Source organism: Mustelus asterias, chromosome 13 (genome assembly GCF_964213995.1).
Source record: "Mustelus asterias chromosome 13, sMusAst1.hap1.1, whole genome shotgun sequence".
Classification (NCBI taxonomy): Eukaryota; Metazoa; Chordata; class Chondrichthyes; order Carcharhiniformes; family Triakidae; genus Mustelus; species Mustelus asterias.
In genome coordinates, this window is record NC_135813.1 from 17,533,205 (window position 1) to 17,551,723 (window position 18,519).

At 45.5% G+C, this 18,519-nt stretch overlaps 1 protein-coding gene across 4 annotated transcripts in view; it reads right to left on the minus strand.

The window, feature by feature from the left end:
- ralgps1 (Ral GEF with PH domain and SH3 binding motif 1) overlaps window positions 1–18,519 on the minus strand; it is a 758,896-nt gene that overhangs the window by 507,102 nt on the left and 233,275 nt on the right. For all 4 annotated transcript variants that reach the window (XM_078226428.1, XM_078226430.1, XM_078226431.1 and 1 more), the window contains 3 exons: window positions 16,290–16,373; window positions 13,321–13,410; window positions 11,312–11,404 (listed from right to left, as the gene is read on the minus strand). In XM_078226428.1, coding sequence (XP_078082554.1) covers window positions 11,312–11,404; window positions 13,321–13,410; window positions 16,290–16,373 — 267 coding nt within the window. The remainder of the gene's footprint in view (window positions 1–11,311; window positions 11,405–13,320; window positions 13,411–16,289; window positions 16,374–18,519) is intronic.

Genomic DNA, 18,519 nt, shown 5'->3' on the forward strand with positions numbered 1-18,519 from the left:
GTCCCTGGCGCTGTGAGGCAGCAGTGCCAACCACTGTGGCACCGTGTTACCACTGCTTTTATCTGTATTCTGTAGCAGCAGTTTTGCAGATTCCTCTATCATTCCTCCAACAGAGATGGAATGATCCGACGGCTCAATGTGAAAGGTATGTTTGGGCCATGAATCCATCAAAGCCACAAAATCAGATGTTTAAAAAAAACCTGGATTGATTATCTAACGGCGGCAGGAAACTCGGAAACACCAGCACACTTGCTGTACTCCGTTATCCCATCTCTGCTGCATTAGCCAATCTTAATTTATTAGAAACTCTGGAGCCAGGAAAATATAGGGTGGGATTTTCCCACCATTCCTGCCAGCAGGATCTTCCAGTCCCGCCAACGGTGAGTGCACGAACAAGGAGAAACCCCACTGACAGCGGCGGAATCAGAAGATTAACGCCTGTTAAATTCAGGTAAAAGATGGCAGCAAAACATTTCCATTTTCGCTAACCGTTGTAATGACTTCAATCAGGCCATTGAGGTTGGCCTGTTGGAATATGAACTCCCTGGTTAAGGATCCAATTGATGGACTAATCAGGGAGTCTTTTCCTTGTATTTAACCGGGAGTGTCAGTTCCTCTGGCGCTCCCGAAGGTAGACTGCTGACTGATAGAACCCTGCGTACTGCTGTGGGAATTGTAAATAAAGCAATTCTGGTGAAGGGACCTCTGCCTCCGAAGACTTCTTATACCGTTGATGCTCTAGCCACTCAGGCTGGTGCTCAGCAGGGGTCTCTACCTCACTTAAGATGGCCTGCAGATGAAAAGTTTTGAGGACCACTCTAAGAAGTCACTGACAATCAAGTTTTTGTTTAAAGCCAATTTCTCATTCCCGAAATGTAGATTTCCAGGAATTTAAAGATACTGGGAATATTAGCAACATCTGTATCAAAATTAGATGCTTTAAGATGTTTTAAGTTTATTTATTCGTGTCACAAGGAGGTTTACATTAACACTGCAACGAAGTTACTGTGAAAATCCCCTAGTTGCCACACTCCGGCCCCTGTTCGGGCACACTGATTGGTGGTACAGTGGTTACCATTGCTCCCTCACAGCACCAGGGACCCGGGCTTGATTCCCGATTTGGGTCACTGTGTGTGGAGTCTGCATGTTCTCCTAGTGTCTGCATGGGTTTCCTCCCACAGTCTGAAAGACGTGCTGGTTGGGTGCATTGGCCATGCTAAATCCTCCCTCAGTGAACCCAAAGAGGTGCCAGAGTGTGGCGACTAGGGGATTTTCACAACTTTATTGCAGTCTTAATGTAAGCCTACTTGTGACTAATAAATAAATAAATAAACTTTAACTGAGGGAGAATTTAGCATGGCCAATGCACCTAACCAGTTGTGACATTAGCTCCAGACTGTTGAACCAACAAAACAGTTTGCCAAATATAATTCTCTTTTCAAAGAAGCTTTAAAAATTTGGTCTGAATCACACTGATCGAACCTCAGATGAATCCCAAAAGTTTTGAAATGATTATTCAATTAACTTCAACATCAGGCAGTGCAACACCGCTGTAAAAAAACTGTGTCCACCTTCCACATCGCTGCATTTATTTTCTTAGACAATAAGCAATCTTCCAGGGGCACAGGTGAACACAAATGATAATCTCTTCTGGGTGACGCTTCGCACTGAGCTGTCTGTGGGAGTGCAGTGCACTGTTCAAAGTTTATTTATTAGTGTCACAAGTAGGCTTACAGTAACACTGCAATGAAGTTACTGTGAAAATCTCCCAGTCGCCACACTCCGGCGCCTGTTCGGGTATACGGAGGGAGAATTTAGCATGGCCAATGCACCTAGCCAGCACGTCTTTCGGACTGCGGGAGGAAACCCACCCAGACACGGGGAGCACGTGCAGACTCTGCACAGACAGTGACCCAAGCCAGGAATCGAACCCATGTCCCTGGCGCTGTGAGGTAGCACTGCGCCACCTGTTTGAAATGGTGGGTTCAGGATGTGGAAAGAAAAGGCAGAAGATGAGGAGAAAGGGGAGGGTGAGACGGAGTTGAGGAGAGAGTGAGAGAAAAAGGAGAAGTTGAGAGGGGAGGCAAAAATGGGTTTGCAAGACAAGAAAGAAAAAGTTCCTATCTCGGGGTAAAAGCCAATGATGTAAGATGCAGATTCTCCAAATCACAATGAATAATGTCAGTGGAAAATCTTATAAAAAGCCATTCATCTGCAAAACAAAGCTTCTAAGAACACTAAAATTTATTACCCTACTCGGCATCTGTCTCACATATGGATTCCCTTTTACTTTACTCTGACAAATACAATTGTAAGTCAGGTACTGATTGCTGTCTTTGGGATTTTGGTATACAGTACGGACAAACAGATGATTTTTTTTTCATTATTTGTGGGACATGGGCATCGCTGGCTGGCCAGCATTTATTGCCCATCCCTAGGTGCCCTTGAGAAGGTGGTGGTGAGCTGCCTTCTTGAATCGCTGCAGTCCATGTGCTGTGGGTTGACCCACAATGCCGTTAGGGAGGAAATTCCAGGATTTTGACCCAGTGACTGCGAAGGAACGACGATATATTTCCAAGACAGGATGGTGAGTGGGTTGGGGGAAAATTGCAGGTGGTGATGTTCCTATGTATTCACTGCCCTTGTCCTTCTAGATGGAAGTGTCCGTGCATTTGGAAGGTGCCATCTAAAGACTTTCGGTGAATTGCTGCAGTGCATCTTGTGGAAAGTAGTAGTTGCTATCAAGCGTCGGTGGTGGAGGGAGTGGATGTTTGTGGATATGGTGCCAATCAAATGGGATGCTGTGTCTCGGATGGTGTCAAGCTTCTTGAGTGTTGTTGGAGCTGCACCAATCCACCCAAGTGGGGAATATTCCATCACACTCCTGACTTATGCCTTGTAGATGGGGGACAGGCTTTGGGGAGTCAGGCGGTTTATTTATTTATTATTGCTACAAGTAGGCTTACATTAACACTGCAATGAAGTTACTATGAAAATCCCCTAGTTGCCATTCGGGTACACTGAGGGAGAATTTAGTTTGACCAATGCACCTAAACAGCACGTCTTTCAGACTGTGGGAGGAAATCGGAGCACCCAGAGGAAACCCACGCAGACACGGGGAGAATGTGGAAACTCCGCACAGACAGTGACCCAAGCTAGAATTGAATATGGGTCTCTAGTGCTGTGAGGCAGCAGTGCTAACCACTGGGTTTTCCTGTAGAGATTGGAAACTGCAATGGTAAAGCACAGATTCGATACAGCTTCCCCCATTAGTCACTCATTCTCCACCACGCCGCCAAAGCTCTTTCCAATATTCATACTGATATCAAACTATCAAAGAGGTTGAGTCTTCAAACACTATATTCGATAAATCTGCTCATTTTTGGACTCAGAAGTCTAACACCAGGTTAAGTTTTGGACTGCCATAGAAATCCAACTCGAAAGGGAAAAAGATTTGCATTTAAATTGCGTCTTTCATGATGCCAGAATGTGGCAAAGCACTTTCCAGCCAACAAGTGTAGTCATTGTTGTTCTGTAGGAAAAATAGTTCATTCTTGTTCTGCATGAAACAGAACCATCCCTCAGCCCCTGGCCAAATAATGGAGTGTAGGTGGGGCTGTCAACTGTCTCACCCCAATCCCTGGATGTTATCAGTTATTGAGAATTACTCCACTGTAAACATTTACCAGTTGCAGATTCAGGACCAGACCAAAAATCCGAGACCATAGGGAAGGATTTTTTGTCCCAATCTTCGAAAGAATTTTTCAGACATGAGGCATAATGTGGCTGTAAGTTGATAGTTAAGAATAGCGCCAAGCGTTTTTTTGGCCAATCCTCTGCTTTGTGTTGGGGTTTGGTCTCGACAGATGTTTGACGTCCTCCAGTCCCTCGCCCAAAGGGACATGGTTCATGCGCAAGCTTAAAGGCCAATCTTTCAATGGCAAAAACACAGATCTGTGCAAATTATTTCCATGGAAATGCTTCCGAATAGAAAAGGCAGGAACCTTAGCAATTCTAAAGTAATTACGTTGGAATTACTGACAGGATGGCAGTCCACTGAATGCTTTCTTCCCCCCTCCTCTGAAAACACTAACAGACATGTTCTGAGAAATGTTTGATTTCCAAAGTCAATCGGAGTTAAAATCGTTAGCTCCAAAAGCTTCCGTCGCGTGAATAATTAGAGCTCCCATGTTTGATTGTGTGCATGTGCCTGCCTGCATGTTTTAAACATGGCAAGCAGTAAATATTGCAGAGCCATCCACGCCAGAGCTGTACCGTTGTTGGCAGCAGAGTTTGAATGCAAAATGTAGGAATATCTTTTTCACAAGAAGCCTGGAGTTAACAAGCAACAGTAGCTTTAAGAAAGGATCGTAGAAGAGAAAAAACAAGCCACGGTTAAAACAAGTATTGTGCAGGAACAGGCCCTTCGGCCCTCCAAGCCCGTGCCGATCATGATGCTCTATCTCAACAAATAAAAAAATTTCCACCCTTACTCAGTCCGTATCCCTCTATTCCCTCCCTATTCATGCACCCATCCAGGTGCCTTTTAAATGTTGCTAATGTGCCTCCCTCCATCACTTCCTCTGGTAGCGCGTTCCAAGTACCCACCACTCTCTGCCTGAAGAGTTTCCCCCTCACACCTTGAACCTGTGCCCCCTTGTAATTGACTCTTCCACCCTGGGAAAAAGCCTCTGACTATCCAACATGTCTATGCCTCATAATTTTATCTCCTCTGTCAGGTCTCCCCTCAGCCTCCGTCTTTCCAGTGAAAACAATCCTAGTTTATTCAACCGCTCCTCATCGCCAACACCCTCAAGACCAGGCCAGATCCTGGTGCACCTGTGTGGAGTTTGCACATTCTCCCCGTCTGCGTGGGTTTCCTCCAGGTGCTCTGGTTTCCTCCCACAGTCCAGAGATGTGCGGGTTAGGTGGATTGGCCATGCTAAATTCCCCCTTAGTATCAGGGGAACTATCTAGGGCATGAGGTTATGTGGATAGGGCTTGGGTGGGATTGTGGTCAGTGCAGACTTGATGGGCCGAATGGCCTCCTTCTGCACTGTAGGATTCTATGATAACATCCTTGCCTGCTCATTAACCAGCTGAAAAATATTTTGGCAGAATTAATTTTGCAATAACGCATTGGTTTCAATTCAATAAACTAGCAATTCAGTACTCAATACTGAGATAGAAAAGGTAGGCTAATGGGGAGTTGTTTAGTTGTTTGTCCTTGTTATCTGTTGAATACCATCAGTCATCTTGTAAAGATAAAGGTTCGCGGAAAGGCTTTTGTTCTTCAAACTAAATTACTCATTTTGCATCAATTGTTCCATCAATCGCAAAGCAACAGTGGCACGCACACTAACAAATATAACAACCGATAAAAGATTGTTTTTTTCTGGCCAATTAAGCATGATCGGCTATAATATTCTATTAAGCATTCACTTACAAGATGTCAATGTTTCTTAAGTCCTTTAAGAAAAAGATTAATCACTGTGTTATGAAAACTATGATGTGGAGATGCCAGCATTGGACTGGGGTAAACACAGTAAGAGTGAAAACTTATGAAAACCAAGCAGTATTGACATAATAAGGGTGATGAGATTCCTCAAAACTAAACACTGATAGATTTTAGGGGAGTTTTACCAATTATGTTATACATAATACAAGAACCAGGTGATGCCATTTTCAAAATCCCTACAAACACTTTCTACAAAAATGGGTTGGAAAAAAATGTTAGAAAGCATGACCGTCAAGGAGAAGTCTAGGCTAAAGGTTTGGAGGCAGCAAACGGTGGCAGGTGGTGAGGTTGCTGGTTTCGGGACACCAGGCATGGAGACCATAGCTAGAAATCCAACAGTCAACTGGTCAAACAATCAGTGACCCACCATCAACGTCAGGGTATAGCTGGAGGTTTGGAGGCAGGGACAAATCTATATACATCAAGCTACAAAACTACTGAAAGATATGTCAACACAGCTCCCCACCCTCATGATCCTGTGGCCAACCTCTCCACTGAACTAAAGAACAGTCCTGCACAATGGTCAAAGGTTCACTAAAAAACAATCAGGCTAAACCCCTTTCGAAAGGGTTAATAGTCACACAAGTTTGCAAATCACACAAGCTGCGTTGGAAAAGAAAGTCTTCTTGTAAATTTCTCACAGATAAGCACCAAGGCCATTAGTCTGAGAAAATTCATTAAATCAGACATCTGAAACTGGAAAAAGGGAGTGATATCCAGACTCAAGCACAAGCTGGGACAATGATAACTTGTAGCAATGATGGATTAAGTCTTCATGCTGACTGGATATTGTAACAAAGCAAGCTAAGGTGATTGTGATTGGTTTTAATATCGGAATGGTGTGACCTTAAATCAATAACTCATAGATAAAGATAACTCCTAAAACATGATTGGTACATGCTAATTACTTGTAATCAAATTTGAAGCTATAACTGCTTGTGTATTTCTGAATTTTGCACTCTGACTAGTTACAGACTGTGGCCTGTGACTTTCCAGAGTCTGAGCTATATAACTTGCTTAAAACAGCTGTTTAAGAGAACTCTGTGACTTGGCCTGGTTACTTGAAGGGTAAAGTTGCAATCAATTAAAAGGTTGACGTCAAAGGCCGCATCACTTTCACATTATCTTGGATTTGAAATCCATGTTTGTTTCTCTGTTCACAATGAAACCCAATATGTAACACAAAAAATAGTTACAATGAGAATGCAGTGGGACACGCATCAACTTATGATGAGTTGCAGCTAAAGTCAATAACCTAGCAGTTTCACAAAGGTGCAGTAGTGAATTTATAAATGGTTTCTATCTTACTTTTTGGAGAGAGATTTGGGGCATGCACTCTTTCTGCTACATTCTCCTAAGCGCCCCTACTCCTTTCACATTTTATGTGCCTATAGAAGACTTTGAGATACCAACATAAAGGCATACAAATTGTAAAAGGCTGGTAAAAGGAATAGGGCCAATTAGGGACCAGAGGGAATTTAGACATAAGGCAGGGACATGGCTGAGGTATTAAATAAATGCGATGCATGTGTCTTTACCAAGGAAGCTGCCACCCAGGGAATGGTGAAAGAGGAGGTAACTCGGACATTTAAATGGTCTAAACCCGATAAGGACGTGGTATGGGATAGGCTGTCTGTAACTGAAGTCGATAAGGCGCCAGGACCAATGAGATGTATTCCAGGATACTGAGGGAAGAGAGAGTGGAAATTGCAGAGGCACTGGCCATAATTTTTCAGTCTTCCTTAGACTCAAGGGTGGTCCCTGAGGACTGGACATGAAGGCATTGAAGAGTGCAATAAAGATTCATGAGAATGATTCTAGGGGGTGAGAGGAACTTCGATTATGAAGGTAGGCTGGAGAAGCTAGGACCGTTTTCCTAGAGTCTAGAGAAGATTTGTTGGAGATATTCAAATGATGAGGGTGTCTGGTACAACAGGTGATCAAGAAGGCAAATGGGATGTTGGCCTATATCGCAATGGGGATAGAATATAAAAGCAGGGATGTCTTGATGCACCTGTACAGGGCATTGGTGAGGCCGCAGCTGGAATACTGTGTGCAGTATTGGTCCCCTTATATGAGGAAGGATATATTGGCATTGGAGGGAGCGCAGAGAAGGTTCACCAGGTTGATACCGGAGATGAGGGGTTTGGATTATGAAGAGAGGCTGAGGAGATTGGGTTTGTACTCGTTGGAGTTTAGAAGGATGAGGGGGGATCTTATGGAGACTTATAAGATAATGCGGGGGCTGGATAGGGTGGAGGCGGAGAGATTCTTTCCACTTAGTAAGGAAGTTAAAACTAGAGGACACGGCCTCAAAATAAAGGGGGGTCGGTTTAAGACAGAGTTGAGGAGGAACTTCTTCTCCCAGAGGGTGGTGAATCTCTGGAATTCTCTGCCCACTGAGGTGGTGGAGGCTACCTCGCTGAATATGTTTAAAGCGCGGATGGATGGATTCCTGATCGGTAAGGGAATTAAGGGTTATGGGGATCAGGCGGGTAAGTGGTACTGATCCACGTCAGATCAGCCATGATCTTATTGAATGGCGGGGCAGGCTCGAGGGGCTAGATGGCCTACTCCTGCTCCGATTTCTTATGTTTTTATGTTCTTATGTCTGGACGGAGGAGATGGGGAGAGGATGAGGGGGCACAGATTTAAAATGACAGAAGCAAAAGTGACACGAGGAAAAACCTTTTCACGCAGTGACTAGTTAAGGTCTGGAATGCACTTCCCAAGGGTGTGGTGGAGGCAGGTTCAATGGGGGCACTCAAAAGGTAATGAGACTGTTATCTGAAAAGGAAGAATGTGCAGGGAGAAGGCAGGAGAATGGCACTAAATGAATTGTTCATTCGGAGAGCCAGTACAGACACGATGGGCCAAACGGCCTCCTTCTGCAACCGTTCTGTGATGTTCCAGCAGCCGGTTGTGACTCAGTATTTGAAACCAAAACTAAGCCTTTGAAGCACATGCTTTGGCCGGAATTCCCTGGCCTCGCACACTCTGCTATCAGCGAGAACGGAGAATTTGGCAGCCAGACAAATCGCCATTCGCTGCAGCGGCGAGGTCGGGGAGTTCCAGGTCCATGTGTTCAAGTATTGAGATAAAAGTCGCAATTTTTTTTTAAATGACTTCTTTTGCACCTTAGGTGATCACCACAGAAGAACTGGCTTGAAAAATAATTACATAACTTAGCACATATGGAAACCTTCTAAATCTGCACCAAGTACATGAACCATTAGAATGAATGAGAAAAATTTCCCATTACAATTCTGCCTATGTCTCAAATCTGTGCTGTTGAAATATGTGATCTCAATGTTCAACCCGTGTTTTCTGGAAAGAATTCGTCAGAGTCATCCACAGTCTCAGAATTCAGGAGTTATTTTGAGTGCCTTCACTGACAGCGCTAGTGTTTTCCAAATCCAGGTTAAACTGGTACATCCATCTATTCCTGGCTAGGTCTGTGTTTATTACCCACCCTCTAATTGCCCTTGAGAAAGTGGTGGTGAGCCGCTTTCTTGAAGTGCTGCAGCCCATGTGGCGTGGGTATGCTTGGCATTAGGGAGCTAATGCAGTGCAGCTAAACTGGTGTAGAATTCCATTCTACTTGGCGCCTTATTTTGAACACTCGGGCAGGTTCTCTCCTGCATTGTAGGGATTATTTAAACTCTGGAGTAACTTAACTGTTTGTTCAGTTTTTATCACATCCAAGCCAATGATATCCTCCCACCCAACCAAGATTTCTTAGGCATCACCTTCCAAACCTGTGACCTCTGCCACCTTGAAGGACAAGAGCAGTAGATGCACAAGGACACTGCTACCTGCAATTTCCCCACCTCCAAGCCACACACTATACCGGCTTGGAATTATATTGTTATTCCTTCATTGTCGCTGGGTGAAAATCTTGGAACTCCCTCCCTAACGCCACATGGGCTGCAGCACTTCAAGAAAGCGGCTCACCACCACTTTCTCAAGGGCAATTAGAGGATGGGTAATAAACACAGACCTAGCCAACGATACCCACATCCTGTGCAATGGGAATAAAAAAAAAGTCTTGCCGCGATGTTTGCTCACTACCACCTTCTCCAGGGCTGAGAGCTGCTGGCCTTGCCAGTGATGTACACATACCAGGAACGAATAAAAAAAAAGAGAGGTAATTTTTAAGGAGGGTTCTGAAGAAAGAGTATGTGAGGTGGGGAGATGGAGAGGTTTAGAACTGCAATTCAGTTTGCACAGTTTGTGCCCCAGAAGGTTGAACCCACAGCAGCCAATGGCAGAGCAAAGGCAACATAGAATGCATGAGGACAGAGTTGGAAAAACACAAATTCTCAAAGGATTGTAGGGCTAATGGTGGCTGGGGAAGTAAAAAGGGGTGACGCCATGGTGGATTTGAATATTAGGATGACAATTTCAACACAGATATTCATGGATCCAATGTGCATGAACATGCAGTGGAAAGGAGTGAATGGAATGTGTTGCAGGTTAGAGGTTGCAGAGGCACAGTGGTTAGCACTGCTGCCTCACAGTGCCAGGGACCCGGTTCTATTTCCACCTCGGGTGGCTGTCTGTGTGGAGTCTGCACATTCCTCCCATGTCTAAGTGGGATTCTTCTGGGCGCTCCTGCTTCCTCCCAAAGATTTTTGAACCAACGACAATGAAGGAATAATTATATAATTCTCAGTCAGGATAGTATGTAGCTTGGGGGAGGGGAACTTACAGGTGGGAGTGTCTGTCCTTGTGCATCTGCTGCTCTTGTCCTCCCACAGATTTGCTATGCTAAATTGCCCCTTTGTGTCAGGGTGGTTTAGTAGGGTAAATATTTGGGGTTACAGGTATAGGGCCTGGGTGGGATTGTTGTTGATGCAGGCTTGATGGGCTGAATGGCCTCCTTCCGCACTGTAGAGATTCAATGATTGTATTCTAGAATAAGAGCAGGAGGTGCCTGGATGAGCCCAAATACATGGTGGGTGAAGGTGAGGCAGCAGACAGGAGATCACTGCAATAGTGCACATAATTAACATACACATCATAGAATCCCTACAGTGCAGAAGGAGGCCCTTCGGCCCATCGGGTCTGCACCGACCACAATTCCACCCAGGCCCTATTCCCGCAACCCCACACACTTACCCTGCTAATCTCCCTGACACTAGGGTCAATTTAGCATGGCCGAGCAACCTAACCCGCACATAAGAACATATGAAATAGGAGCAGGAGTAGGCCATCTAGCCCCTCGAGCCTGCCCCGCCATTCAACAAGATCATGGCTGATCTGTAGTGGATCTGTTCCACTTACCCGCCTGATCCCTATAACCCCTAATTCCCTTACAGATCAGGAATCCATCTATCCGTGATTTAAACATATTCAACGAGGATTTAAACATATTCAACATCTTGGAGTGTGGGAGGAAACTGGAGCACCCGGAGGAAACCCACGCAGATACAAGGAGAATGTGCAAACTCCACACAGACAGTGACCCAAGGCCGGAATTGAACCCGGGTCCCTGGTGCTGAGAGGCAGCAGCGCTAATCACTGTGCCACCATGCAGTTATATCCGAGTTATTGGGAAATTATCTTTACCTGTAACTCATCACTGCCAATTACTCTGCAAATAATGTAGATGAACAGAAGCAAAATAGCCACATAATGGATATGGTTCCATTTTTGAGAAGCAAGTTGAGAAATCAGTATCTAAGCCATGAAGTTCTCTGTCCTTCTTTCTGAAAATAAAATTCAGAAGTGTGCATTCTGATGGAGTCATGAATGTTCCCGAGAGTAACACGAGAGTAAAATCACACTTACTGCCCAGGTTTTTGAGAGTCTGAATATTGGCGCACTTTGTAGACCTGAGACCACGGCCATGAGGGAATGAAGGTTATTCAATTCGAGCAACTTCTGGAAACAAGGACAAAATAAATACAATCAGCGCTGCAACATCTTCTCCGGAGGAAGGGCAAAACAAGCAAGCTGGCCGGCTCAAATACAAGTCAGTTATCTTAACATGCCACCTCAGCACAGAATACTTTTTAAGTTAAAGTTTATTTATTAGTGTCGCAAGTAGGCTTACATTAACACTGCAATGAAGTTACTGTGAAAATCCCCTAGTCGCGACACTCCGGCGCCTGTTCGGGTACACCGAGGGAGAATTTAGCATGGCCAATGCACCCTAACCAGCACGTCTTTCGGACTGTGGGAAGAAACCGAAACACTCGGAGGTAACCCACACAGACATGAGGAGAATGTGCAAACTCGACACACAGTCAGCTGAGGCTGGCATTGAACCCGGGTCCCTGGTGCTGTGAGGCAGCAGTGCTAATCACTGTGCCACTGTACCGAATTGTTTGGGCAATTATGAGGGGAAACGTACATGAGATCAGGGATGGACAAACAACGAGAGGAATTGCAGGATTTGTAATCAAGAGTAAGGATTTGGAATTCAATTCGTTACGGGACAGGACACGAGTAATGGACCAACAAAACAATATCGAAGTGACAGTGTTTTGGATAATACTGACGTGGCGACTGTTCCATCTGCACGGGGCGGCACGGTAGCACAGTGGTTAGGGGCGGCACGGTAGCACAGTGGTTAGGGGCGGCACGGTAGCACAGTGGTTAGGGGCGGCACGGTAGCACAGTGGTTAGGGGCGGCACGGTAGCACAGTGGTTAGGGGCGGCACGGTAGCACAGTGGTTAGCACTGCTGCTTCACAGCTCCAGGGACCTGGGTTCGATTCCCGGCTTGGGTCACTGTCTGTGTGGAGTTTGCACATTCTCCTCGTGTCTGCGTGGGTTTCGTCCGGGTGCTCTGGTTTCCTCCCACAGTTCAAAGATGCACGGGTTAGGTTGATTGGCCATGCTAAAATTGCCCTTGGTGTCCTGGGATGCGTAGGTTAGAGGGATTAGTGGGTAAATATGTAAGGATGTGGGGATAGGGCCTGGGTGGGATTGTGGTCGGTGCAGACTCGATGGGCTGAATGGCCTCTTTCTGTGCTGTAGGGTTTCTAAGTGCAGAGGAACCAATCAGAAGGGGGGGGTGTCACCCTGCTGAGCTCAGGTTTCTGTTCCAGAACCTTCTCGGGAGCTGACTGCCGCCATGAGGCTGCAAGCCTCTGCATTGTTAGTTGTATGTAAATAAACATTGCAATTGCTCTTTACCTAACTGGTGAAAAGGAGTTATTACTGAAGATTGGGATGGAGGATAAGCATTTCAGTGTATCTAAGGGTGAGGCGCATGCCGAGTAGTTCGAAGTGGGTGATCTTGTTGAGGGATAGGATATGGAAACTCCACTCGGGGTCAAAGCAGGAGATCAAACTTGCTCTCTCCATTGTTCAGCTCAAACGAGCAGCCAGTGGTTAGAGTAGAGCTTTTGATAGGCTAAAGAAACAAATCTATCTTTACACCCACGCTGTTGTTTTTACCCTTTGGGGAATAGTGGGGAAGTGGTGGAAGGATTCCCGGGCTGACTATTGGTCTGCTGAACCACGTTGAATGCTCCTTCAGGCCAACAGGTTGTGGTGTTGAACTCGAACCAGGAGCGTCAGGTCCAGCTATCAGGATGCCAACACTGTGCCACAAGGCTCATCTTTGAAGGAAATGAATAAGATGGTTCCCCAATGTTCAATGTTAGGTGAGTTCATAATGTAATTTCATAGTTCATTTTAGTGCACCTGACTGGCTTTGCTCTTGAATCAATTGGAATAAAACAGGTCATTGGCTCTGTGGGTGTAAATGGGTGCGGTTCTCGCACTTTGAATAGAATTACATTGCAAATGTACCAAAATACTCTGACACATCAGCGAGGAATTTCTTACCTTAGCTAGTTTTATAAAATGGCTCAGTATTTCTGCTCTTATTTTCAAAGTCTGGGCGGTCAGGATCTCTCGAACAATCCAGAAACTGACCTGTGGGGGAATGCAGAAAGTTTAGCCATGTTTGAGATTTCTGGAAATGTGTCTGATCTGGCGCTGTGGAGGGCTCTATTGTGAGGAAACCTCCAAGTTATAGACACTTCCTCTATGTGGTCATCTTGCAGTAACGCTGGCGGGGCTGATGAAGGGGTGCACGGTGTACATTACTACATCCTTTGTGCTGAAGGTCTGAGGATGGAAGGGCCTAAAAAAGGCTTGTTCAACACTTGGCCCCGAAACCACATTTCAAAATGGCGGTCAGTTGAAATGTAGGATTCCTCAATGACCTGCTCCTCCAATCACAGGCTGTTTCTCTCCCTCGTTTGTCGCTGGTAGACTCACTTGTGTGAGAACACCAATCTGTGAGTAGAGAAGCATCGAACACCAGGCAGTGAGTTTAGGTCCTGGGAGCCGAGAATCGGGGCCCAGGCGGTGGAAATGCCGGGGCGTGAGGTCCAAGGGGAGGGACAGCAAGAGGCCAAGAGAGAGGGTTTATTTATTTATTTTTAATTAGTGCCACAAGTAGGCTTACATTAACACTGCAATGAAATTACTGAAAATCTCCTAATCGCCACACTCTGGCACCTGTTCAGGTGCACTGAGGGAGAATTTAGCATGGCCAATACACCTTACCAGCACATCTTTTGGACTGTGGGAGGAAACCGGAGCACCTGCAGAAAACCCACACAGATAGGGGAGAACGTGCAGACTCCACACAGACAGTGACCCAAACTGGGAATCGAACCTGGGTCCCTGGCACTGTGAGGCAGCAGTGCTAACCACTGTGCCACCATGCCGCCCTATGGGGGTGGGGTGGGGGGGGGGAATTGATTGACATGCACAAGTGCTTTGGCCATTTTTATTATTTACTCTTTTTTGAAACTAAACTATTGCGATGGCATTGCTTTCCCCCCCCACCAAATCCAGTTCAAAGTTGTTCAAGAGCCAAAATGGAAACGTGCCCTCCTCATCCACAAGTGAAAAGGTTAGACAGTCAAAGTTAGCACTGCTGCCTCAGAGCTCCAGGGATCCGGGTTCGATTCCCAACTTGGATCACTGTCTGTGCGGGGTCTGCACCTTCTCCCTGTGTCTGCGTGGGTTTCCTCTGGGTGCCCCAGTTTCCCCTCACACTCCAAAAGATGTGCGGGTTAAGTGGATCGGCCGTGCTAAATTGCCCCTTAGTGTTAGGGGGGTTAGGGATTACTGGGGTAAATGTGTGGGGTTACAGGGAAATGGGGCTTGTGTCGGTGCAGGCCCGATGGGCCAAATGGCCTCCTTCTACACTGGAGGGATTCTATGATTCTATAATTCTATTCTAAAACAAGAGAGTTTACACAAGCTTTCTTCTAAAGGTGAAGGAAATGAGTGTGAACGGGCAGAGAGCTGTGAATACAATCAGCATTTACACAGATCCAATACCAATCCGTGCTAGCATGAAAATTAGGCTAATTTTGGAAACGTTCTGATTGTGGAATTCACATAGCATCCAATTTGTCAGCACCGTCAAACTGAGATTTAGAATTTATTATACTCTCACTCTCTGACATTCGGCATAAATTGATAATTTAACATTAAGCTCTCTTTATAAACATGTACACTATGTTGCTTTAGTGCCATTACACTGTTTTCTCTGCAACGTATTTTTATGAATTAAACTATAGCGATGATCAGAATGCTGATGGGCTGTGGTATATTTGGGGGCTATGGTGATGGAGGTTAATTCGGACAAGCTGTCAGTTGGCAGTAAATGTGATCCATTAACTTGCATCTCAGCCTTTCCACAGTTATCTGGCTGTGCTTAGTTAAAGAGCGTGTGGTGAACCACTGTAGTATTGTCTGTTTGTGTGATATGCCTGGACACGCCCCTGCTGCCTCAATCCGGGACTCCGCCCTTCTCTGGGTATAAAGGCGACTGCTCTCCGCCCCTTTGCCTCAGTTCGGATTAGCTATCGGTTCGGGTGTGCTCCAATTCTTTCGTAAATAAAAGCCTGTTATTTCGCAACAACGAGTCTTTGCATAATCAATGGTGCATCAGAGCGTAAACAATAATTCCAGGAAACGTCAGTGAAGGAAGACCACTCATTCCATAACCTCAGCAGAACAGTGTCCCCATGGGCGAATTACCTACCAAAGCATTCAACTGCCGGACAATTTAGCATGGCCAATCCACCTAACCCGCACACCTTTGTACTACGGGAGGGAACCGGAGCACTCGGAGGAAACCCACGAAGACACGGGGAGAACGTGCAAACTCCACACAGACAGTGACCCAAGACAGGAGTTGAACCCAGGTCCCTGGCGCTGTGAGGCAGTAGCGCTAACCACTATGCCGCCGTGCCGCCCACCCCAACCCTCCAGTTATCGTCAAACGGCCAATACAACTGAAGCTCAAATTCTCATTCTAATATTTAAATTGTCAACCCACTTTTTTTCGGAGAGGTCAACCACCCGCCCATTTCTGTTAAAACCGGATTCGAGTTGGGACTCGGATTTTTTTAAACACTATAATTCCACCTGACTCAGTCACCAGGTGTGACAAGTGGCTTCGGGGGAGGGCTTGCTTTATTTAAACGCCCAGTTTAGAAGTCAGGCCTCAGGACAAATCTAAATTCGTAACAAAACAATGAAGAGAGAACTGAAATTCCCCGGACACGTGTCTCAGACATCAGAGACATGTCACCTCCTTAAAATGACCAATCAGAAACAAACAATTCACACGCGTGTGCTCGTGAATAGGAAATCAATTCATAAAGCAGGGAACGGATTTCCTTATCGACTTCCTCCTTTTCCTGGCCGATTTACCTCACACGTGCAGGACATTAAAATTAACTGCAAGATATTGTACACTGTCCCAAAGGCGCTGCAGTACGTACTTGATTAAACCGTCTTGTAAATGCAACAATATTTGGTGCCAGGATATGTTTGTCTTTCTTATTCCAACCACAGCTAGTCAGTTCCTGGAAATTAAAAGATCAGACAGAATCAATAACAATTTAAACACTCATAGAATCCTTACAGTTCAGAAAAAGGCCATTCGGCCCATCAAGTCTGTACCGACCATAATCCCACCCAAGCCCTATTCCTGCACATCTATCCCCACCAACACCAGGGTCAATTTATTTGATTTGATTTATTGTCACATGTATTAATATACAGTGAAAAATATTGTTTCTTGCGTGCTATACAAAGCATACCCTTCATAGAGAAGGAAACGAGAGCGCGCAGAATGTAGTGTTATAGTCATAGCTAGGGTGTAGAGAAAGATCAACTTAATGCAAGGTAGGTCCATTCAAAAGTCTGACGGCAGCAGGGAAGAAGCTGTTCTTGAGTCGGTTGGTACGTGACCTCAGACTTTTGCATCTTTTTCCCGACAGAAGAAGGTGGAAGAGAGAATGTCCGGGATGCGTGGGGTCCTTAATTATGCTGGCTGCTTTGCCGAGGCAGTGGGAAGTGTAGACAGAGTTAATGGATGGGAGGCTGGTTTGTGTGATGGACTGGGCTACATTCACGACTGTTTGTAGTTTCTTGCGGTCTTGGGCAGAGCAGGAGCCATACCAAACTGTGATACAATCAAAAAGAATGCTTTCTATGGTGCATCTGTAAAAGCCAATCCACCTAACCCACACATCTTTGGACTCTGGGAGGAAACCCACATGAACATTTCATCAATATTTCAGGAAGACAAGAGTAGAGATAGCTCAGAGTTGGAGCAGCTACATCTATTGTAAACTGGCTGTGTCAACTTGGTCAACTTAACTGCAATAAATCTTCGGAGGCAGAAGTCCCTTCACCATAATCCCTTTATCTACAATTCCAACAGCAGTACAGAGTGCTATCAGTCAGCTGCCTACCTTCAGGAGCGCCAGAGGAACTGAACGCCCCGGTTAAATGCAAGGAAAAGACTCCCTGAATGGTCCATCAATTGACTTCTTAATCAGAGAGTTCATACTCCAATAGGCCAACCTTAATGACCTGATTGAAGTCATTACATTAACCAAGAACTAGGGTTAGGATTAGCTACTGACATTAGTGCAAGCAGAGCACACTGTGCTTGTGCAAAGAACCCACAGTGGCATTTTCACACTACTGGAAGCCCACTGTGTTTATTAATGCCCTTAGACAGCATTGATAATGATCTGCAAATCAATGCCCCAACAGCTCATCTCTTTTTCTGCCGTTACTTTGGAACTACATTCAAAACAGAGGACATATTTGGGATTGTCTTTCTTCACACCAATTAGAATTTGAGAAAGTATTTTGTTTGGACTCGCTGGCTGTAGATATAAAAGTCCGAAATGTTAAATTGAAGCAGGATTATATTGCTCGATGCCTCTTGCGATGTCCTGAAAAAGCAACACGGAAGTGGCGAAAGAGAGATATTAGAAAGCACATAGACTTTGTCCACCGGATTACGGAGCTCAGATCAAAAACCTTTGCTCATCTTATTCATAGAATCCCTACAGTTAAGAGAGAGGCCATTCAGCCCATCGAGTCTGCACCGACAATAATCCCACCCAGGCCCTATCCCTGTAACCCCACCTAGTTACCCTTCTAATCTCTCTGACACCAAACGGCAATTGAACATGACCAATCCACACATCTTTGGACTGTGGGAGGAAACTGGAGCATCTGGAGGAAACCCATGCAGACATGGGGAGAATGTGCAAACTCCACACCCGTCAGTGACCCAAGATCAGAATTGAACCCGGGTCCCTGGCGCTGTGAGGCAGTCGTGCTAACCACTGTGCCACCAAGTCCTCATTTCCTAACAATTCAGGGAGAGATAAAGGGAGCGGCAGAATTTCCCATGGTGCATTCGGAGCACAGCTCATGCTGCTGCCCAAAGCAAACCTCAGTGTCCCATTGACCTGGGGCACGTTGTGCACCCAGGAATTCCAATGAATTGTACATTTGGGGACCAGGCCAGCACAGCAACACCTCGAGCAGTTGGAGCTACGCTGACATTTGCAGAAACAACTTCAGAAACTATCCAAACTGATGACAGGAGTTATTTTTTCTTTCGCCACTTTAGGTTTTTTTTTGCATGGCACCATTGCTTACTCCTTCAGGTTGGGTGCTTAAATAAAATTTATAATTGATATT